At 50.3% G+C, this 24299-nt stretch overlaps 1 protein-coding gene across 4 annotated transcripts in view; it reads right to left on the bottom strand.

Moving 5' to 3' along the window:
* The window catches only part of PMEPA1 (prostate transmembrane protein, androgen induced 1), a 270545-nt gene that overhangs the window by 33225 nt on the left and 213021 nt on the right, over window positions 1-24299 (bottom strand). The window contains exon 1 of one of the 4 annotated variants that reach the window (XM_050313973.1): window positions 15128-15480. The exons of 1 other annotated variant lie outside the window; for it this stretch is intronic. In XM_050313973.1, coding sequence (XP_050169930.1) covers window positions 15128-15230 — 103 coding nt within the window. In that variant the 5' untranslated portion in view covers window positions 15231-15480. Of the gene's footprint in view, window positions 1-15127; window positions 15481-24299 lie in introns of those variants that run through there. 2 more of the 4 variants (XM_050313972.1, XM_050313974.1) reach the window with 2 other exon arrangements.

The raw sequence follows: 24299 nt of genomic DNA, 5'->3' as shown, positions 1-24299 counted from the left end.
CGTCAGTGATGGGAGCCACCTCCGACCGGCTGCAACACACCCCAGCTCCCTCCTGGGCACTTGTCCTGACAGAGCTCCCCTGTTTCAGCCATGGCTGACACCTGCACCCAAACCTACCACCTCCAGGAGGAACAAAGCCACCCCAGTCTGGGTGCCACCACTCCTGGTTAGACCCCACATGCGTTTCCCACACAAGATATTGCTGCACAAGGTCCCGCTTCTCTCTCCCCCACATGGACCTCCCCAGGACAGCTCTGCTTCCCCCCTGGCCATCTCACCTGATGGCATGCTGAAGCCTTAGAGAGGTTTGTGAAGTTTCTGTGATCACTCAGCCCACCCCAGAGACTTCCCTGCCACATCCAAGAGTGCCAGACCGCCTGTCCATGGCCCCAGGCAGCACTCTGCACTTCAAAGCACTGGTGAGCTATTTGTCATGTTCTGTCTCCTCTGCAAACACTGGTAGCTGAGCCCCATGTGCTGATGAGCCTGGATGAAAGCTCAGGGTCTCCTGACACCCCACCCCCAGTGGGGGCTTCAGGGTGCTGAAGAGGAAGACCCATATCAAAATCTTGCACAACACCCCAGACGCAATGCCCAGCAGATGTATTTTCAATTGAGGAGAACAAAGCAGCCAAAAGTTTGCAATAAAAGACAGCTCATGACTTTTCTCTCATCCATCAGTCAGCAGTGTGTGACTACCTGCAAAACTGAAGGGCTTATGGGATATGGACCCTCCTGACCGCCCCAGCATAACCCCAGTGCCTGACAAGCTGTGACACCGTGGGCCGGGTGAGTGCTCTGCATCCCCCAGGGGCTTCACCGGAGAAACACGTGTGCAGGACTTTTTTATGAAGCCCATAAGAACTGTCTGTCACTGATAATGGTTAATTGGTACTAATTAGTACAGTCTGATCTGAAGGAGTCCTACTGGCCTATAAAAGAGGCCTTAAACCCGACAGACAGCAAGGGAGGCTGTCACTGCCAGACACACCACACTGGGGCTGCGGACACACCACGCGCTCCCACAGCGGCAGCAGAGCAGACTGGGAGGTTGAAGGGGTTATATCAACACATCATTGCTCCCAAATAAAGCTTTAAAAAGCTACTTTCCATGCACCTGAGAGGACAGAGATAAGCAACTTTTTCACCCCAGGAAGAGATTAAGGGTCAGAGAGTCGCTGCAAATTACTGCTAAATAACGAGGGATCGTGGGCTCGGAGTCAGCTCACTGAGGTGAAGTCAGGCTGATTCAAAGGGATGAGTTCAGACACTGCAAATCAATGCTTCACATGCAGATGTTCAAAAGTGACCGTGCAAGTGTGTGGTGTCACCTGAATGCACGTGGGCTCTGAGAGCCTCTAGGGTCTTGTGCACCACCACCACCCTGCTGGAGCGGGCACCGTGACGGGAAAGGGAAGAAAGGAATTCTGCCGAGCCAAACACCGACATGTGGCAACAAGCTCGGACCTCCTCCTCCTCCTCAGCCAGCTCACTGCACAGAGCCTGAAAAAGGGTGGGAGGCTGGAAAGGAGTAAAAGGCCATAAGAAGACTGGAGGCCAAAAAGGGGTGGGAGTCCCAAAAGGAAAAAGTAAAGGCTGAGAACAAGTGGACGCCAAAAAGGCTTGGGAGGCCCAAAAGGGTGGGAGTCCAAAGGAAACGCAGATGTTGAAAAAAAGAGCCCCCATGTCTGCAGCTGGTTGGATCAGGATCAGCTTTTCTCTAGTTAAATTTCCAAAAGGGTAGAAAGCAACATCTCTCCCCACCCCACAGCCCAGACAATGCCCCCGCTGGCGCTCAGCACGCAGCGCTGTGCACACAAAGGCACATCACCCTGTCTCATCATGCCTCATCCAAAATGTTTGGTGATGGTCTGGGATGTGTGGGAGAAACAAGCCTGAACCCTCTGAAGTCAGACAGGATTTTGGGATGCTGCTTCTCCCCTCTCTCTGAGCACTCCTGCCTCTCCCATCCTCACATCTGCCCTTTAGGTTCAGCCACGCATTTGCCAACTTTTTAAATGCAAATGAGAATTGGCACATAAAGTCGGTGCTTTAAACCTGACCAGAGCCACCCCCAGCTCTCCTCCCTCCCTCCATATATGCATAACTTTTTTTATGCAATCGGCAGCAGGGAAGAGATACAGGGAGTGGCTGAGCCGTCGGCGCATATTCCCGGTGGATCGGTGCCTGGAGCCCTTCTGCAGCCGCAGTCCTGCCAGACGGCTCCATGTGAAGGGTGGCTCACACTGTCTGCCTACCAGCAGCAGCAGCAAGGAACCAGTAATTACACTGGCTGGACCAACACCTGCTCGTGGTTTTGTCTTACACTGTTTGTGCAACCCAACAGGCTGCCAACAAAACAGAGATGTGCTTCGCCTGAACAGGTGAAAACATGAAACAGGGAACGGAGCTGCCGTGTTGGTCACACAACGCCTCTGTGCAACACATGCTGGAAAATCATTGCTGGTGTAGCCTGCAAGAAGGCTGCAAAGAAGGGCATGCACTGAAAAGACAGGTCTTTGCTGTGGGAGGAGGTAAAAGGGCTGCCTGTCCACAGAGCCCAGCTCCTGGATCCAGCCCCACGCTGGTGCAGGGCACACAAATGCTCTTTGCTTGGCACCAAAACAGCCTGGCTGGCCAGGAGAGTCCCACTAAACTGAGCATTCCACGTGGGACAATGGCATGCAGGACATGGCAGCCCTCCCCACCCTTCAAAGCAGAGCTGCTCCCCAGAAAGCCCTGTGCCAGCTCCGAGCAGAGGTGCCCGTTCCCACACCAGGGCATGGGCAGGGGATCCAACCCCACACGGCGTCTCTCATTCATGGAGCTGGAGCTCAGCACCGAGGTGGGAAGAGGAAGGTGAATACCCTGAAGGACCGAGAGCAAAGACCCTAAAGGAATACTTGGATCAGTCTCAGCCTTCCTTGCCTTTCTGCATGGCAGGAAAGCCAGGATCAGCTCCAACCCCACCAGGTCACACCCAAGATATGCTCCCCCCTACCCCATCGGCAGATGGGATTTGTTGTAGATGATTTGTCCTGGAATAAAAACATCAGCCCCACCTCTTGCAGCCTGTTTACTGAAAGCCACTAAACATTAAACAGAGGCAAAAAGTGTATCCCAGCAACATCTGGAATTTATCCCTTCTTCCTTCTGCAAGAAAAAATAAATCATGCTCTATTCTTTTAGAGAAAGAAAAGTGATTATATAGAATTATAATGCTGGAAGAAGATAGAGAAGAGCAGAGATTTTCTTTGAAATGCTGTTTGGACAATTAAAAAGGGACAGTTTCAAAGAAGAAGCAAATCCTATCTCAGCTTCTTCCGCCCTGTCTCACAGTGCCAGGCTTTCCTCCCATGCGTTGGCTAAGACACTTCTGAAAGCAACAGATTTTTTTCATCCTTGCAAGACCTTAAGTAAGCTAGAAAGAAAACCAGCTCGAAAGCCTAAGTGGTTAAAGATATACCAAATAAAAAAATTATTCTTCCAATTCCAGGAATTGGAAGGGATTTGAAGGTGCCTTGATTTCTTTGGGACCAGCTTTCCTGAAGAGGATAGGTCAATCTGTTCCCAAGAGAGCCAATGGGCCATCTCTCCAGACAGAAGAACGGAAAGGCTTTAAATATTAAAACAGGAAAGACTATCGGGATTAATACGAGGATGCAAGGTCAAAATGAGATTTCCTCCATTTCCTCAGGCTCCTGACCCCCGAACGGCTGGGTGACAGCCCCACAGCATCACCTGGCCCCAGCCACAGCCAGGGAAGCCTGGGTTCAGAGGGAAACCCTTCCTATCCTTCCCGAGGTGGGGAGTGAAGCAGCCGCTCTCACGCCAAGCCCACAGAAGTGCCTCCAGCTACTAAATTACCCAACGACTTAAACGAACTGCATTGATCAGCCTGGAAAACAAAGCTGCAGATCCTGGCATGTGCCCAGCTAGGAGGGTACAGCTGCGTTTTTCACCTGCAAGTAGTTACAACCATAGTAAGAGACACCCCTTCCCTGGCCCTGACACCCCTCCCTGAGGGGAAGGATCAAAGGGCAAACACAGGCAAGAGGGATCCACTGCTCCAGACACCTTTCAGACAGAGCAGAGCCTCAGCAAATGACAGGTGTGTCCAGTTTTGCAATCGAGGGCAAGGCTGTTCCTAGAACAAGTCCCATTACTTGGGCTCCTCAACCCCCATCTCCTCGGCTGCACTGCACGTGGACTGGACGCAGGATTTCATCAGGACATTAAACTCAGAAGCTGTAAAATCACTGTGCAAAAATCCAATTATACCTATTTTCGTAACTGCCAATTTAAGCTTGTATTTAGGTCCCCTCACATACCCTACGTTACATAAAGCATTTCTTCCACTTGAAATGTAGCTTTCTAAAGGCCATTTTGCTTAATTTAATAGACTCTTAATATGGGTCTGCAAATCTCAAGAAACGCAGCCAGGGAAGACACACGGCCGCGAGCTGGAGTGTGATCCCCTCCCGAGCACCCTGCAAGAACAGGAGGGGATGAAAGGCCTCTCCAAACCCATGAACCTGCTGTGACTGGAGTGCACTTGTGGTCTGAAGAGCAGCAAAACCCCACGGTCAAGTCAAAAGAGAAATTCCTGAACATCTACACGCACAGTTAACCCCCTCGAGACCACCCAGCGCTCTGCAGGCTGCACAGCAGGATGGATCCCTCCCTCACTGCACAACCAGGAGCTGAGCTGAGCCCACTCGAGTATGCTTCCCTGAGATTTGAGAGAGCTGCTTTCTGCACTTTCACTAAATAAATGCAGTCATCTCTTTTTCTTTCTTTTTTTAAAAAATCTACACTAATAAAAAGCTCATAGTCCATCTATTAAATTGAGCCTATCCATTACGTTTATTGTTCCTAACAATTCAGGCCTGGATGGCAAGTCAGTGGAGGCTGAGAAGTATTTATCAAGAAAACCTATGAGAACGATGAGGATTAAAAGCTATCAGCAGGACAGGGCATGTTTGTAACCCTGTAGTTGTTCTGCACCTCGCTCAGGGCACACAGGACCCCCATCAGAGGCCTCTGCCCTCTCCTTGTTCCTGAGCCCATCTCTGGCACATCAGCCAACACCTGCATCCCCAGCAAGAGCTGAGAAAGGTGCAGTGTATATATACTGCTACCAATAATTCACACCAGAGAAACATAAACCACTGATTGCATTACACACCAGTGATCAGTATCATTAAGTGTTACACACCTTGTGTGTGCGTCTGAGCACGCTGCAGAGGGAGACACTGAAAACACATCTCGCCCTTAAAGCGCAGTCCCAGTACAGTAATAGAAGTGAAACAATAAAAATTAAATTTCTGCTTATTATATGGGAAATAATTGCAATCTAAGATAATTTTCCTCTGAACTGTATGAAGCAGGTGTCCATCGATCATGTCCCAAAGACACCACCGAGCAGGCCAAGGTACTTTCAGAGCTCAGTGCTGAAGAGCCTAATCTGTATATGCTATTCCAAGTTATTGAAGCCAAGAGACAACCCTTGGTAAGGAAGAATAATGGGGGAAATAACAAAAATAACACAGAAAGAGCAGGACTTGCTCCTCCAGAAAAACAGCTGAGATATCTGCCCTTGCAGCCTCTGGCTGATTCTGGAGGAACCAGGTCTCACTACACAAATACTCAGGAAGAGCACAAGGTAATTCAGCCCAGTTTCAGACCTGGAGCAGGCACCAAGGACAAGCCCAACCCTGGGCCATCTCAGCTGCTGAGCTGTGGGTTTCACCCTGTGGCCCCAAGAGTCAGCTGGGACCCTCAGTACCGTGGGAAAGAGCACGGGAGGGTGTGGGAGGTGCAGGGCACAGCTCTGCTTTGGGGGGATCTTCTGTTTTTGTAAGAAATAACGACATTAATCATAACATTAAACAGAAACCACTGAGGGGGAGAATTTCCAAGCTTGCTCAGCACAGCGCCCAACCCACAGGGGGACAGCCAGCAAGCGGTCACAGCAGGGCAGCTTCCCTGGGACTCGTCCTCAGCAGCCAAAGCCACGGATGGAAGAGGCGACAAGCAGAGTCAGGACTGTTGTAGGACTCGGGCTTGGAAATGTTAGTCTTAACGCTCAGTGGTTAGATGTCTTTTGGGAATTCATCCAAATGGCACTGCTTCCTTCCCACTTGCCCTGCAGGTAAATCTAGCATGTGGCTTACACAATCTGTTGACTTAAATAAAGCAAGGGCAGAAGAAGAAAGCTGTTCAGACATCAGGAGAGACTCATCAGTCCTTTGGGCAAAAGTCTGGGTCACTTCCCCTCCTCAGCGTACTCGGGGTGTCAGCCAGGGCCCCGTCCCCCTCCGTGGGAGCACATGCAGTGAGGGCACAGCAGAACCGGTCACAGTGCTCAAAACATCAGCAAAAGGGACAACAACAACATGTTGCCAAATTCTTCCATATTTTTGGCCAGTGACGATGCTTCAATTCAGTTTAGAGAAACTGGAGTCCAGGAGCTCTGTGTTCCAGTCAAGTCCTCTGAAATCAAACACAACTGAGCAGTGACCGTACAGACCACCCAGGGCTCGGGGAGATGGGGCCACAGCCACTTCCAAACATCACTGTGCTGGTCCACCTGTGCTTTCAGCTCATCTCCAGAGTAACACTCAGCTATCCTGCAGATGTGGGATGTTTCTAAAGCACTGAGACCACTCCATGCTCTGCAAGTTCAAGATCTTGCTGGATGCGCACATTTCAGGTTCAAAACCAGCTGCAATGTGCAAGGCTGAAGAACAGGCAAGCAAGGGGTCCAGAGCGATCTGACCAGCAGCCCTCATCCCCGTGCCTCTGGGGGCTTCTTGTCCTGCTATTTCCTACTGCTATTCTCCAACTCCCTCCTCCTCTCAATCAACTCCAGCACTGAGTGCCAGCCCTGTGGTTCCTGCACTCCTGAGCACGGCAGGAGCAAACACACTCCCCCAGAGCAAAAGACGAAAACCTGAACGGAGCAATTCTGACAGAGCTGCAACCAGGGATGATTTGTTATCAGTTACAAAGGGAAAATGAATTCTTACAAATGGGACAAAAGTAGAGGAAGGCTACCTTGTCAGATGCTGGTCAATTTGCCTCTGAGATTTTAAACCACTGAAGATGCATTTGGAAGGAAAAATGACTCACCTCCACCTGCCTCTACTAAGATCACACAGCCATTCTACCTTGTGTGCCAATGACAAATGCTACCCCTGATCACCAATACAAGCAAACTAAGTACAAGGCCAAATTCTGCATGTAAAGCATAAAATGACTCAGGTCTGCCTCTACACATACTCACAGTGCAAGTTCCCGTCTAAATCTTAAGGCAGGCAGAAGAGCCTTCCACGTCAGTGAGGATGGTGAGCTCCTCAGGAGGCAAGCTAGACACTCAATCCATCTCTCCTATCAGATCTGCGTTAACATTTAAACAGGACCTGCTGTTGTGATCTTTAGCAAGGAGCAGATGTGGTTTTGGGTAATGGTTAGCGTTACTTAACCGGTTATATTCACCAATGTAATTGACACCTATTCCATCATCCTTAATACACCCACTTCTTTCTCCGATACCATAAATAGATTAGAAAAGTTTCTGCAGATGGCCATGACCCCATTTGTTTGTGCACTTAGCCATGTATGAATCACTCTTGGCTTGTAGCAGCACTCTGGAATTACTGAAAGATAACTAGTCGGCACAGACACCAATAAATGAATCATGCTTTCCACAAGACCAAACCTCTGGGCTTTTACAGACTCCAATTACAAAGTAAGAAGAAAAGAACAAAGAAATTACTCAGTCTATTTGCACAAAGTCATGCAGAGTTGATTCACAGTTTTACAGAATTATTACTGACAATCATTTGTAGGGGGTTAGAGTAACAAACCAGCTACTTTACATATTGGACAGAATGAAGAGATGGAAAAAAAAAATCCCCAAACCATGTCCTGCATATATTCTTTGAAAAGTAGCATTGATTTTTGATGCCAGTACCTCTTTTCATTCTTGGTATGCTCCAAGCCTGGGGGTTAATCAGCTTTCATTCGCCAAGGCTAAGGTCTGCTTTGCTGGGTTGCTTGGGCCAAGTCTGCAAACGTGGGAAATCCTGTTGCACCTGCTGGAGTGCACAAACCTCACGCCAGCAAACCATCACAGGCACAATCCCTCAGCTCTACAGCCAGCAGCAGGGTCTCATAAATGGCTCAGAGAACTGCCATGTGCAAAAGCACTCGCCTTTCTAACTGCACATTTTGGAATGCACACTGCAAGTGAAAAACTACCCAGTCTGAGGCATTTTATTAAAGATATGTGCGAGACTGAATACACCAAACACCAACGTGTGAACCACTTGAAAGCGCTGTGGACGTCCACCAACACTGACAACTTGTGAGACGAGTTCCCAATGCTGTGCAAGGTATCCTCATGTGACACCACAGCCCAGGACACACCAATATACACCACACACAGCAAAAAATACACCCTCTGCTAAAGGGAACATCGGCCTAGTCCTGTTATCAATGAGAAACTGGAAGTCTGAGCGCCTGGAGAAAAAAGGGGACCCTGATAGATTACGACCTCAGCAATGCTACTTCGCTGTATGCAGTGAAAAAGCAGTGTTAAATCAAAGAAATCTAGAAGTGAAGGTGGACTCGACGCAAACATGAGCCTGGATAGGGATCAGTGTGCTGGCTGCAGCGTCTCTGAAGTGAACAAAGTCACTGGCAGTTTGGGAGAGGATGTAAATTAAACATACACACGATGCTATTTGTCTAAGGCCTCCCAGTGATGCCACCCTTTGCATGTAACTGAGGACCCAACTTCCTGAGTGAATTTACCTTGGAAGTTGTATGTGTGCCCTGTTTTACACTCCTGCTCCACTTGGTCCACAAGCAGAGAGGAGCTGCCAGCCTGCTACAGTTTAGAGCCACAGCTTAGGAGAGGCCAAAACCAGCACCAGAACAGCTACCACACAGCTGTAAACTAATTTGGGAAAACTTGCTTATTTGTTCTCATGCTTGAGGCTTCTGATTTCTGAAGCGAAGTATAAACTCCACCCCAAACTGGCTACAAGAAGGAAAGGTGCTATGCAAGATTTATATTAAAACCGTAATAAACATTCCCAATTCCTACCCCCTTCCATTACTACATAAATTAATGCAACAAGCTCTCTTGTATAAGAACATGTAGGCGACAACAACCTTCTCCCTTCAACAAGAGTTTATCTGAGGATGTGCTGTAGATAGAAAGGAAGGAAAAAAATTCCCAACAGGCTTGTCTTTTGAAAGCCTGAGTCACCAGAACCACGGTCTCCAGGTGCAACACAAGACTAAAAGGATGAGTGTGCTAAACAGTAACGTGTCCTTCAGAAGGAAAAAAAAAGCTAAATCAGGGACCTGCAGTATGAGGTGGATGCCTGGATAAACACTGTACAACAGACCACAGGAAATATGCTAATGCAAGTTTAGTTTTCACACCAGAGAGATTTCAAAAGATTTGCAAAGCTTTGATAATATTTAACATCTTCACTAATTTCCTTTTTGGTGCAATCATAAATTTACCATGGTAGCCAAAAGATCTGGGATGAACTACAAGTTCTAGCTGGCTCCAAAGCCAACAAGAATAATGTGTGCTGTTACTATTTTCTCTGAAAACATACCTCTGCAAAACTGACTCAAAATGAGAAAAGAAATTGTGAAACTGTCATTACAAAGAAGCATTTAAAATGCAGATCAAAGTGCTGCCTTAGAAGCTGTATTCCCTGCCAAATCATCAAAGCTCTCTTTACTCTCAATAGCTCCCCAAATCCTCTGATTTGGATGATAAATTCCTACAGCTGAAATTTATCTACTTTAAAAAAGAAAGAAAAAACAACAAAACCAAACAAAAAGCCCAAACCCCACAACTCTTCTTTATGGTTACCAACTCCTTCATTAACCAGTTGATTGAACCACTTTTTGTACCACTAAATTAACTTTCACAGATGTGTTTATGCCTGTGTGCACACACAGACAGTGAGACTTCCTCAGGTATGGAAAAACTTGTCAGCTCTCAGCAGTGTGTGTGTGCAGGGTCTCACCAGCTCTCAGCTGTGTGTCTGTCTGTGTGTCTGTCTGTGTGTGCAGGGTTTCAGGTGATGACACTCAGGTGGCTATTCCTGACTCATTACTCCTCGAGGAACTCCCAGACCACTACTACATTCCCTGCAGCAAGGAAGCAGCAACACAGCAGCCTACTAATCAGCTCTGAAAGATGGAGATGAGAGGTCACATCCTGCTGTCACAGAGGGGAGCCCTGTGCTGAAATCCTCCCCGTTCCTCTCTGGTGCCGGATGCGGCCGCGCCGCTCACAGACGGAGCAGGTCTCTGATGTGCTTCCTCACCTGGGATCTGCCCGAGTGACCTACCTTCTGCCACCCAAAATAGTTATAAAATAATCACCCAGCAATTCAGCCAGACAGACAGGAAGAACACTGCATAAAACATCCCTGTTGACACCAATGATTCCTGTGCTTTATGGACGTCTGCGAGTGTGCTCATGGTGTGAACCAAGTTTCCACTTAATTGCAGCAAAGTGGCCCTTGTACCTCTCTCCTCGTGAGCTCTCCAGCCAGGCTTTATTACTTTGATGAAACGTGCCAACAGCAGATGCACCATGTATTGGAGAATGGGAGGGATCTGATAAGATAAACCACATGCCACACATGGGATCTCCCTCCAGGAAGAAAACTGGTAGGCAGTTTTTACATGAAACACCATTGCAAATAAATGACCTTTTTTTTTTTTCACTACTTAGGCTTAGCAAACTCTGACAATTGGTACAACCTGAATGAAACAACACCAACAGACATGACTGCACAATGAGTTACTCAGGAAAGAAGCTGGATTGTAATTACTGTCTATTAGTGACACTGTGTATTTTGGTTCTTCCCTTGGAAAGGTCTCCTCACGTTTATTCGTTTATAATTTAGGTTTACAAATTCATTCTAAAGCTGGATTTATCAAACCACCGGCTTCAGCCTAGGAAATCTAAAAATATGAGTACATTTGGTGAGCAACAGCAAATAAAGGTAAGGACACACACATGTGGGTTCCATCCGCAAGGGAAGCAGTGGTAGTTCAGCTAATTCAACATTTTGAAAATTCAGAGGTGATCCCAGGCCCTACCTTGGGAATTCCTGGCTTTAAAAATAAGGTTGCTGCTCCCAACACACACTTCAGTGCTGGTCCTCTCACAACTCAGATCTGAAAACATACTACTAAACAAAACAAAGGCAAATCAAAGGCTCATTCAGGGGGTGGAGGATGCCTCCATGGCAGAAGGTAACAGGACTTAGTGCAGTAAACATCCTCCTCTGAAAACACCCTGATACTGACTGAAAAGGAAGAATTAGCCATGTCTTGTCTCCACTTTGCATCATAGATGATCACCTCTGATTATACAGCATCACCTCTGGTGCCGTGTGTGCCGGTCCCGCTGTGCAGCTCAACACAACCCAGGTGTTCACCCACAGGAAAAAAAACCCCAAAGTTTGACTATTTTCCCTGTATTTCCTCTTCTGTGGCTTTTCATTCTCCCATTCAACACCGATTACAAAACACTAAAATTAAAATCACCAACTGAGGGCACAAAACTAATTTTAAGAAAGACCCCTGTGCTCTCCAGGCCTTTCCCTGGGTATGAGAGGTGAGACCTGCAGGGCTGGAACTTCAGAGTGTCTGGGTCCCCAGGGACGGCCAAGGGCACACACAGACAGCTCTTAGGCCACCGTAAGCAAAGCCATCCATGTTTTGCTCCTCCTGGATCGTACCTTGGGACGCTGATCTCAGCAAAAAGCAGCACTTTGTCACGGACACATGGCCAGAGCCAGACACAGGGAACTCCCTGGTTTGGCTGAGGTCAAACTGAGATGCCACAAACTGAGCATCCTCTGTGCCAGCACTTTCAGGCTTGCTGAAACTCTGGTAGTATCTCTGGCTTCCTTCTAAGAGGAACACTTGGGGGGGAATAAAGAAGTATTATGGTTATTATCCACTCTGCCCTGGAAGAAGCCATAACTACCACTGACATAGTGTCAGGAAAGAAACATATTTGCCAAAAAAGCAGTCTGAAGTGGAAAGGAGACGTGAACCATGGTTTGAGCCATCTACATTTGGTTTGTTATTAAACCAAAGAATGTGAAAACCTAGAAGTCCTTGCCTGGACAGGAACCCGCTCTCACAGTTGGCGTCACCGGCCGGACACGGTGCTGCCACCAGCCCAGGGCACTGTGGCCGAGGGGACGGAGGTGCAACGATGCCTCTTAAACTCCCAAAGCCTTTGGATAATGTTCCTGCACCAGCAAAGCCTCTGCCCAGAGCCACCCAGCCCAGAGCGAGCTGCCCTCACACCCCGTGCCCGCAGTCACCCTCCCGCAGGGATGCCCAGGTGCCCGCGGGATGCCCGGCCTTGGCACCCAAACCCTCGGGGAGCCGTCCCAGTGAGGAGCTGGGAAGGCAGCGGGGAGGCAGGCACAGCGCCCTGCTCTGCCAAAATAATTAGTTATTTACAGACTCTTCCGCCACCACGGTCACCCCTGACCTCCTTCGGCAGCCGGAGCGATTAGAGCCCACTGCCGCAGACGTCTGGCTGCTTAACACCGCCCGGCACACTGGCACTCCAGCCCGGCGAGACTCCGCGCCCCCGCCCCCAAAAAGCCCTTTTATAATCCTAATCTGGGAGCGCCACACACAGAAACCAGCTGCTTCCTCCACCGCAGCGCCGCAGCCTGCCATACGGAATGGAGCCCGCAAGGAAATGTTCGGGGGGATCGGCTGGACAGTTAACCTATTTAGAGGGTTAAGTCACAGGAGTTTGCAGTTATGCCGCTTTCCTGAAGCGCTGGGGCCTTGGTAACTTTTGGCTGAGAAATTAAAGAGCATCTGGTGGTGGCTGCTCCGAGGATCACTCGAAGTTTTATTAGAAAGATACATAAAATCAAGAGACGGGAGGAAGAAAAATGCCACGGGATGAATTTATCTCAGGGAAGCTCAACTCCGTCCTTCCCACCGAAGCCAGGTGGAGGAAGCGATCAGGTAACAGCCCCTGCAGTGCAACCAAAGCTCTCCTGGAGCACGGAGGTGAGTGAACACTGCCCGCCATCAGCAGGAAATAAATAATAACACTGGCGATAAAGAAACCTACACGAGCATGAAATAAGGACGGGCAGCAGCAAGGGAGCTCTGTCCAAGGCTCCCAGGAGCTAATGGGAACTCAGTGCCCGAGTGTCAGGACCCCAGAGCTGACAGAGGGCAAGGGACAAGTCAGGGAAGGACCTCACGAGCCGTGTGGCATCAGGCATGGGGCTCCCACAACACTCATCCAAATTCAGGCAAGGTCTCCTCCACTCTTCTTCACTGTCCCCAGCCTCTCCCACCCCCCCACCCATAGCTGGCACCTGTCTCCTACCAAGCCTTTCATACACTGAAAAAAAATGGGAAAAAAATTATAAACTATGCTGCTTCTAAAAAGTCATGGAATGAAATTAAAAGCCTGAGTTGTTCCAACAAAACCTCATGCCCAGAGTTAGACTGGAAGAGAAGCTTTTTCTTCAAAAGACATTACACATTTTAATTCACAACTTTTATCATAACCATGAGCCTTGATCAGACACAAAGTAAAGTCTCTCATCCTTGGGATTCTGTGGGACATAGTTTATGTTCAGCAACTGGCTGACACAAAAAAGAACTGTATCTTCATTATTTATACACTGCTATTGGTATGCATATCTAGCCCGGCCTGTTAAAGTCAGGAAAGAATAATGGTCTATTCAGTACCGGTAGTGTTAATAAAATCAGGCAAATCCAGCTTAGTTTTGTCTGAACACGAATGAGATTAAATCAAGATTAAAAGTGCATACAGTACAAAGGGTATGGTTTATGCTAAAATTCAGAATGAACACATTTGAGTACCCGGTATACAAATGCCTGCAGACCTTCCCCGGGACTCAGACACCTGAATTAAACAACGATGAAACTGGAGAAGGAGAAGGCAGATGACACTGGACAAAAGCCATCCAAAATACCAAGGGACAGATGCTCTGCAGCCCCACTGGAGGTAACGGGGCAGATCCTGTGCTAGCAGAGACAGGCACAGCTCAGCTGGCTCCCCCTGCACACACCGAGCGCCAGCCTGCCCCGTCGCAGTGCCAGGAATATATGCAAAATCCAGACTCTTTCCCAAGTTTTCCTTTTGGGCCATTTTGCATTAGTCTGTGCAGGGTTTGGATTTCACGGCACTGAACTAGGTGCTAAGCAGGGTACCATCCTGACTACCCTCCCGGGCCGGGATTCCTTAAAAATCTTCCCCTTACAGAAAATACCATTTGCTTGAAACTGCCAGAGCCCAACTCATTCCTCTTTCCTCAGCAGCAATATTCCTTCTCTCTCACCTCCGTGCACTTCATTTGCAAGAGGGAAAGAGCACACAGAGAAGTGGTGGATATTTAGGTCAGGCAGTGGCCTCACTGCTACTCTGCGAGGGCTGAAAGATATTAACGAAAAAAGGCAAATCGCCCTTCGGAACAAAACGCCCCGAGGGGTTGGAGACGGGGGGAACAGGTTCCCAAATACAAGCCCTCCCCGGGTGTCCGGACCGCGATGCTCCCCCGCCCGGTACCGAGTGGAGGGTGATTTACCCCGGGGGTAGCGCAGACCCCCGGGGGAGGCTTGGGGGCCCCGCAGCATCACCCCGCAGGAGGGAAAGGCGCGGGGTAGGGGCGGCTGCGCCCGCCGGGGCACGGCGGAGAAGGGGCGAGATGCGGGCGGTGATGGAGCCGCGATGGGAAGAGCGTGGATCTCACACACCCGGTGCCGGGGAGCGCCCAGTGCAGGCAGATCCCGGGAAAGCTGATCCCGGGGAGCTCCGCCAGCCCGGCCCGCGCCGTGTCACACCCGCACCAACATCCCAGCAGCAACAGATGAGAGACCAGGGCTCGCACGGAGGGGGAAGGAAAATCACTCCGAGAAAGCGCATCGCAGCGAAGGGTCCCGGCGCCGCCGGGAGCCCCCGCGGAAACTTCCCCGCCCGCGGCGGAGCCGCCGGGCACTCCCGCACCCACGGGCACCTCCCGCACCCACCCCGGGGAGCAGCAGGACTAGTACTTACTGATCTCCATGCTCTGGAACAAAGACCTTTTGCAGTTGCATGTGCAGGACACATTGGGCTGAATAGCTACGGCCGTGCTGTTCAGCCCCATGAAGTTATACATTTAAACAAAAAAAAAAAAGAAAAAAAAAAGAAAAAAAAGGGGGAAGAAGGCGACGGCGACACAAAGAACTTCCCGGCCGCCGAGCGCTCCCCGGGCAGCACCACATAAAGCCGGGGCTCCTCCTCGGCGCGGGGGGGCGGAGGGAGGGAAATGCAGCTGCGATCAGAAATTGGAAATAAAAAACCCCGGCGCGGCGCAGCGGCCCCGGCAGCGGCTCCGCTCGGCCCCGCGGCTGCTCCGCGCCCCTCCGGCCCGGGAGGCGGCTGCGCTGGGCCCGGAGCGGCAGCCCCGCACTTTTGTGGGGCGCGGCGCGGTGGGAGCGCGGTGGGAGCGCGGCCCGCCCGCTCCCGCTCCGCTCCCGCCCCCCGCGCTCATTCACGGCCACGGGGACGCGGCCGCGCCGCCGCCGCGGGCGGGACCGTGACGTCAGCGCCAGACGGGGACTGCCCTTCCCTCCTTCCCTGCTTCCCTTCCCTGCTTCCCTGCTCTCCTTCCCTTCCCTTGCCGGCGCCGCCGCCGGGACCAGGGGTGGGGGGAGCGCGCCCCGCGCCCGGTGCGGGACCCCCGGGACGCGCCCAAGGGGGGCGCGGGGCTCACGGAACCGCGGAATCACAGCGTGGGTCAGGCTGGAAGGGACCGCAGTGGGGCACCGGTCCAACCTCCCTGCTCCAGCAGGGTCATCCCAGAGCACACGGCACAGGATTGTGTCCAGACGGCTCTGGAATATCTCCAATGAGGAGACTCCACTGGTCTCTGTTCAGTGCTCAGTCACTGCACAGGGAAGAAGTTGTTCCTCATGTTCAGGTGGAGCTTTCTGGGCATCAGTGGCCGTGGCCTGTTGTCCCATTGCTGGGCCCCCCGAGCAGAGCCTGGTCCATGCTCTGACCCCTCCCTGCAGGCACTGACAGACATGGAGAGGGTGCCCTCTCAGCGTGTCTTCTTGGGGCTGAACAGGCCCAGCTCCCTCAGCCTTTCCTTGTAAGAGAGATGCTACAGTTGCACTCGTCCTCCTGCTCCCACCCACCCACTCACCTACTGTGGATCTTTAATGCACCACCCACACTGCTGAGCCCACCCTTCTCAGAGCCCACCCCGGGCGGGTCTGGTGTCACCCACCACTGCCGGCCTCCACCGGGACCTGGCAGAGACTTTGCACATCAACCCCCAAAGCACCTGGATTTGGGCATCCTGCAGGAAAACCACCTGTGAGCCGAGCTCACCCCACCCTGCTACAGCCCCACAGCCCTGAGCCACAGGGCTTTGGCCTCGCCTCACACAGCCAGTCCCCAACGTGGCATCTCAGAAAAAAAGAAAGAGACTGGAAAAGAAATGTGGAGGGAAAACCTGGGCCATGGCTGAACTTGGTGTAAATTCTGCCATTAGCTTCCATGTTAATGGCAGTGATGCTGCTTTCTGCTTGGAAACTATTCCAGACAAAGACATTCCCACTTTGTTTCAAACCATATGCTTTAAAATGGAGTGACCCCATTCATTCCATAGACAGGTAAAAAGAAAAAACATCATCTCTCCCTGAGGGCTCAGTGTGCCAAGCTTTAGTAAAGACAGATTTTATATTATTTTTTTTCCCTGGGAAATAAACCTGTGAAAACAGAGGTTTATAATGAAAATGCTGAAACAAGCTTAACTGCAGCAGTGCAAAGTAGCTGCTATAATACTTGGTGAATCCTGTTACTGGGAGATAAAGGCAGCTTCAGTTATCTTCTAAGAAAGCATATTTTCCCATAATTGTTGATAGCTCTGATTTAGGATTTGGGAGTATCTGAAGAGCCCCCAGCTGGGCCTGAGCTCCCCAGAGATGCTGCTGGGAAGATGAGCCGAGACAGGGACGAGCAACTGACCTGCAGAAATCCTATTCCTACAAAGCTGTGGCAATCCCACAAGATGGATGGTGTTGAGAGTCGGGTCAGGCACGGTGGCACTCACTAGTAAGGTTTAACCTTTATTTCCACCCCAAAAAATGGAATTTATTTCTACATGACTACTTACAAACTAATGTTAAATACCTGCTTGTGCTTTCACTCCCCATCCGGTCCTGTGAAAATGCCTGGAGAGGAGGAACAAGGAATTTCCAGGTTGTTTAATCTTTTACTCCTTGCCACTTGACAGATGGTAACTCCCAACAATTACTAATCCAAAGGAAACACGGCAAAGGATCGTGCAGCTCGGATAGAAACAAGCTTTAAGAAGCTGGTGCTTCCCAGAAGTGAATTATCCAAGGAGTGCTATTCCCAAAGGCGGGGGGAGACACCGGGGTGGCCCTCGGAGGGGGGTAGTGTGCAGGGAGAGGAGGGACAATTAACTGAAAAAAAAATCTACCCTGGAACTAGAGATAAAGGAATTCCAATCCTATTTTTGTATTTTGTTCTCTGCCTTAGTTTCCTCATTGGTAATACATAGGAGGGGTACTCCTTTACCTGCTTTTTGGCTTCAGGTTGGTCCTGGGGGCTCACATTTCTTTTGTGGCAGTCAGACCTTTAGAAATGCGTCATGAAAATGTGAAGCAACATCACCCCTGTTGCAGGGACGTGGCCCTCGGGTGGGAGCCCACGAGCCCCAGCAAGGCCATCAAGAAAGTTGAAGCCAGACACACACAGAGTCAAAACTCTGAAGATAAATGCCACTTCAGAGATGCTTTATCGGTCAACCCACTTTTGTTATTATTTAACTGGAAATATATTTTTATATTATTTTTCAAACACTTGGCAGTTAAATATTAGAGACCCTCTCCAATAGAGCTTGCTTGACTGGCCAGGAGAGGCAGATCAAGCTCAGCTGAGCCCAGCAGCTTGCAACTAACACCCTTTGCACTTAAAACACGTAGCACTGCCGTAAAGAAGTCAAGGGGAACACTACAAAACGGTCTCAAGCAAGTAAATGCAGCTCTAAGTAATGCATTACTCCTCTGTGGCAGGTCAGGTCCTCGAGTGGTGGGTTACAGGGCCCTTCTCCACAATCTCTGCTGCTACAAGCACAGCTCTGCCTTTCCCAGCTGGGCACGGCATCACCCACAGGCCCAGGGATAAAGGCTCCAGTTTCAGATGCAGGCTGCTGCAAGTTCACACATCTTTCCAACCTTCTTTAAAAATAAAGAAAAAAAAATAACTGTTTGCAAGTCGATGCTGGTTTAAAAATGTTATGTTTACCACCATCCCCATTTCATCTGAACGACTCATGTGGCTTTAAGAACAATCAGCATTTTTCCACCATGATTTAAGAACAAATAATTAAAGTCATCCCAGATGGGCTTGTAAAAATTAAAAGTACATCAGCTAAGCTAAATGCTTCACCCTGTTCTTTGTAATGACACCATCCACCCTCCAGCCCACCCTGTTTGTCAGAGTCTCTTCTGTACCAGCAGCAAATACTGGTCAGTGGGACACTTCCAGAGTACACTGTTGTTGATTTTTGCTCCTGCATTGTGTCACTGATCAGCTTTTTTCCAGTTCTTTTTATGTCCTCCCCAGAGCCCCCTCTGATGGCTCCAGGATGAGTCTGACACTGCGAGATCTCCCTTTGCTTCCTGGATTTGCCATAAAACTTCAGGGCGAGCCAAGGCTGCTCCCTGGACCTCAGGCTCTTCAGCCATGGAAAGGGACACACAGGAGCTCCAGTGTCCTCTGAGGTCCTTGGACACACTGAAGGACATGGGCACGTCAGTCAGTCCTGGGTAGTTTGGGACTGTAACTTAATTTTTCTCATCACCAGACCAAAAGTCAGGCATTTGCCTGTGCAGTCACATTTAAATCTTCTCTTTTATTCCTCACTGCAACACTTCATCACTAGTTAAATCAGCAGCACTAAGGGTAAATTCATAAAATGTGATGGGAAAGCAAAATCCACGTGAGAAATAAGTAACTCTAAGAGTCAAATCATATTCTTCCAAAAGTGGTTGAGACAATCCAAGGAAAAACAAAACAAAAAAGCTCCACATCTCCCCAAAGCTTTGCTAACTAAACAGTTGTCCATTAAAGAGTCCAAATATTTCACAGCATTAGTCTTTGGATTAATGTTAAATCGATACACACTAACGCAATAGGGCAATAGTTACCATGGTGAATAATTCTATATTTATTTTCAAGCAAGCCTTATTTCTAACAATTCCAGACATGGTTTCCACTTTCTGGTGACTAACCTCTTAATTTAAGTTTATTTTTTTTAACTGTTTGGTACCAGAAACTCGAGTTTTCTCCCCAACAATTAGAACAAGATCTCTGCCACAACAGAGAGCAATGCCATGGGGACACGGATGCTCAGCAGCATTAGCTGAGGGCTCTTTTGCCTGGAAAGGTCGGCACAGCTATGTCTCAGGTATGATTTGAAGTGTACAAGATGGTGTGAATTAAGCCTTTGATAGACAAGTGCTCATCTTTACTGGGAATGTCAGAAACCTTTTCCCTCTGAGGCTCCATCCCATTTGTGAAGCGCCGATAACCTGCCTCAAATAATATTCCACTTCCAAAATGACCTCCCTCCCCTCCCTGGGAGCCCCCTCTCAGCCCACCCACTCCCTCCTTTCTCCCTGGGTGAGGCCAGGGCCCTCCTTCCCTCCTGCTGTGGCATGGGGCTGACAGGGGACAATGACCCTGCTGTCACCAACCCTGCAGTTCACAGCTGCTTCCTGAGTGCTTTTTGTTTATCCCTGCACAGAGCTGGGTTGGGTCCCATTTAGGAGGTTTTGTTCCCAACCAGGAGGGATAAAAAGTCAGGGAGTATTTGTCTGTGATGAAAATTTTTACTGAGGCCACCAGAATGTTATTCCAACCCATCCTGTCCCATTTGGGGCCTGATATTACTCCATCTGACGTCACTGGAAAGACTCCACCTTTACATTTTATTGAGGCACTGGTAGGAAATATATCACTGCACTACCAAAAATTAATCACCCTCTAAATTCACTGCTCCCTGACTGAACACATTTCATTTTCTTGCGCTAGAAAAAACAGGATGGCACATGTGAAATGGAACAGTGCTGAGGGAAGAGTTTTAACTGCATGGACGTAAAATAATCCTTGACTTTTTTTTTTTTTTTTTTTTTTTTTTGATGGAACAACAGGCATTTTGGAGAGAGGAATGGCATTTTGGAAAGCAGACAAAGGTGACCCTGAGCTCCCTGACTGAGAGCTGACATACCCAAGTGAAGACTCCAAGCTCATCCAAGGGAGCACTTGAGCAAGGCTGAAAGCCAGCGCTGACCCTCTGAGCTGCTCCCAGCACTCTGCAGAGCGCTCTGGGAGCAGAGCAGCTGCCAGCAGTCCATGGATTCAACTGTCCTTACACGATGCCCACCTACACGTGGTTACAAACATATATACACACACGGACTCGCTGTCTGCCAAAAACACCACTGCTGTGTTTCGTCTCTTTTGTTTCTCTCCAGACACGCGAGATCAGCCAAACCCAGGCCCTGCTCTGCCCTCTCCTGCCTGGGCACCCCTGGGCGGGCTGGAGCTCTCACAGGTACCATCAATGCCCCTGAGCGCTCCCACCCGCTGCCAGTGCCCCCGCGCTGTCCCCGGCCCGGGAGGCACCCGCGCAGCCCCTGGTCCCTGCTCTGCGAGGAGCAGGCTCCGAAACGCCCCTGCCTGGAGCCGCCATGCAGTGCCACCACAGGGCGAGCGCTGCCCTCCTCCCGCCGGCACTCGTGGGGTCCCACAGGGGTCACCAGCGCTGTCCCCTCGGGCTGGCAGGGACACCCCACAGAACCCACCCCACAGCCCACCCGGCGGGCGCGGCCCCTTTAAAGGCCCCTCATGCGGCGGAGGCGGCCCCGCCCCCGGCCCGCAGGGGACGCGGAGGGGAGGCTCGGCCAATCAGAAGTGGCGGCCGCGGCCGCGGGGGGCGAGGCAGCCAATGAGCGGCGGCAGGGCGGGGCGAGAGAGGCCGCGCGGGCGGCGGCGCCACGTGGGGCGGGGCCGTGACCGCGCCGTGACCCGGGGCTGCCACAGAGGCGCGGCGCGCGCCCGCCCGCGCCGCCGCCTTAAAGGGCCAGTGCGGGACCGGCGGGGCCGCGGGGTGCGGGACAGCGGGGGGCACACGGCATCACCTCAGCGGGACGGGGAGCGGGGACCGTGCCGGGGTGCGGGACAGCGGGGGCACACGGCATCACCTCAGCGGGACGGGGAGCGGGAACCGTGCCGGGGTGCGGGACAGACGGACAGCCGGCGCTCAGGCCGGGCAGGACGGACGGACAGCCAGTGCCGGGCCGTGAGCTGCCGCCTTCCCCGCGCAGGGCTCCGGTGCTGCCAGGGCCGTGCCCTTAAACTCTGCTTCCTTTTAGGCTTTAGTTCTTTTACACCCTCGAAGTGTCTCTCGGTGACACCGCGGAAAGCCCCGGTCGGGAGCATCGCCCGGGACGGGCAGAGCCGCTCCCACTGCCCGGTGCTGCCGGTGGGAATGGCTCCGGAGCAGCGGGAGAAGCCCCCACGCTGTGTGTGTGTGGCCGGGAGCCAAGCGCGGCTGAGCGGCCCCCACGGTGCAGAGGGGCCCATTGTCCGTGGGCAGGACACGCAGAACTCGCACCCCGAGGGGCCCCGCGCACTGCCCATTGCACGTCTGGCGTGGCCATCGCTGCCCCATAAATCTGTGAACGGGAGAGCTTCGACACCAGAGAGACAGGAAAGCAAACAAACGGGAGGGCTAGGAAAGAGGGAGGCTCCTGGAACACAAACGCTCCCATAAATGTCTTTTCCATAAGTCTATTTACTCAGCTGCTGAAATTATTTCAGCCGAGTGATTAGTCTTACATGCTAAAACCAAGCCATCCGTTCTCCTCTCTGATAGTCCAAAATCCTATATCTGGTACTTTATCTGCAGCCTATTTTCCCCCTTTTGTTTAAAAAGGAGTGTTTCTGCAGTGTTTTGATCCCCAGATGCACTGTATCATCACAGTTTGGGCTCAGGGGTGAATCACAGACATTAAAATTGGTTGTTTCAGTCCCACTTGGCTGCAGAGAGCTGAATCCTCCCTCACAAGGCTTTATTTTCTAACACGGAAGAGACAAAATTGATAATTTGAGAGCCTGACTTGCAAAGAGAATGAAAAGAAGATGTTTTAGCTTCAGATGATAACAACCTTAAAACGTGCATTTGACCTCCCCGTGGTGCCTTGGGGTGTTGTAGCACCAAACCTGATGTGCTGTCTCTGGGGATGGGACTCTCTGAGGGTTCTCTGTTTCCTAAAACATATTCCAGGTAAAATTAGAGGCCTTGAAGGCTTTGTGGGAGGCCAGATCATCATGAGCAGCCTCATCGATTCTCTGAGCTTGAGACTGGCTGAAGTGCATTGTGTATTGTACATCCAGGTGTCAGTGTGGTATACAATAAAATAACCGAGCATGGGATGTACATAAAACATCACCCACTGTCCATTACCAATAATCTCCAGTTTAACAGGAACATCTAAAAAGCCAAATTTTTGCACTTCTTTCTCAAATCACGTGGAGTCTTGCCTGAGCCTGGCACTGCTTGGCACAAAGAGAACTTACAGGCACATCTAATTAAATCGTATGAATCAGGGATATTGAATTGTTGAAAGGGTTTTTTCCTTGTTATTGCAGTTTTAGATTTCTAATGATTCCAATAATCTGTGAAATTATTAATTCCAAGACTTAAGAGAAAACACCAAAAAGACACCTTTTCTGGGACTCCAGGGGCTGCATGTGAATCTGATTTTCCAAATGAAAAGAGTTATAATATCAGTTAAAACCTAAAGGCTTTACTTTCACAAATCTTTTATGCTAGATTTTATACAGCTAATACATCGCCAATGTTTCCAAGGAAACCAATATGCCCTGTTCTCACTGAAACAAATCTCACTATTAAAACAATTAAAAACTTAATCTGGGTTCCCTCCCTTCCTCCCCCTGTCTCCTTTTGGTATTATCGTGTGCATTTTAATTAAAAACACGATTGCAATAAATTTTTTACACATACGGAGGCTACAGCGTAAATTACCTACAGGAACCTTGACTCCGGAGTGTGATAATCGGGAACAAAATGTATCATAACAACTGAGCAAAGCCACATTAACAGGAGTCTTGATGAATCAATTATAGCCACTGCTCATCTCTGAAGGCCAGAGCTGATGGAGAGGAGTTTAAAACTCTGCCTGGCTGTGAAAAACACAGGTTTAGGTGTCAGGTGTGGGTTACACAAATTCGTGGATCTCAGCTGACACTGAGACAGTGCTGGCTGGCGGAAGCTCTGGCTGTCCAAAAAGGAAAAGGCAGCTCCCAGGGGCACCAGCACTCGGCTGTTCGGAAGGAATTCTCCCGGTTTTTTCTGCTGGATGACCGAGCAATGGGTTTGAAGGTCACAGTGGCCACAGGATGCATCCATTTCCCAACCCGCTTCCACAGAGCTGCCGCTACACTGACCCTTCACTACAGAGAGGTGGGATGCCATGGGACAGAGTTGCCTGAAAGCAGGCTCAGAGGGGCCTCCTGCCTTGTGCTCGGTGTAAAGGATGTGTAGATGTGGCACTTTGGAACAGGGTTAATGATGGCCTTGGCAGTGCTGGGGGAGCAGTTGGACTCAGTGATCTTAGAGGTCTTTTCCAACCTAAACAATTCTGTGATTCTATGAAATTAATCAAATGAGAGGCCCCAGTACCTCCACCTGCACCCACACACTTTGCAATGAGAGTGCCTGGAGAAAGAGAGGTCTTGAAAACCCATCACTGATAGTGGGCTGGGAAAATCTGATGGGGCTTTACAGCTGCTGTCAAAGCACCTCCCTCCAAAGCTGGGTCTTGGTGGCACAAACGGGGCAGCTGATGTCCTTCTTCTGAGGAAGTTCCTTGTCCTGCCGGGTTTCTGTGTGTGAGATTTTGGGGGTGCAGGCCTGAGCTGACAGCTCAACTCAGTGCCAGAGGCACCTTCCACTGGCAAGAGCACAGCCCGGTCCCAGGGCTGGCAGTGCTCAGAGAAGCTGCTGCGCTCCTTGAGCCTCTCTTGGTTTGTTTGTGCTGATTTGGAGAGCACCATTGCTGTCCTCAGGAACTGGAAAACAAACAGGAACCCCGGGTGCCAGCGCCAAGGAGCTTAAAGC

This window comes from Myiozetetes cayanensis, unplaced genomic scaffold, assembly GCF_022539395.1.
Source record: "Myiozetetes cayanensis isolate MyiCay16 unplaced genomic scaffold, myiCay2020 scf19, whole genome shotgun sequence".
NCBI classification, from domain to species: Eukaryota; Metazoa; Chordata; class Aves; order Passeriformes; family Tyrannidae; genus Myiozetetes; species Myiozetetes cayanensis.
The sequence above is the reverse complement of the archived record's forward strand: the minus strand, read 5'-3'. Positions and strand labels throughout refer to the sequence as shown.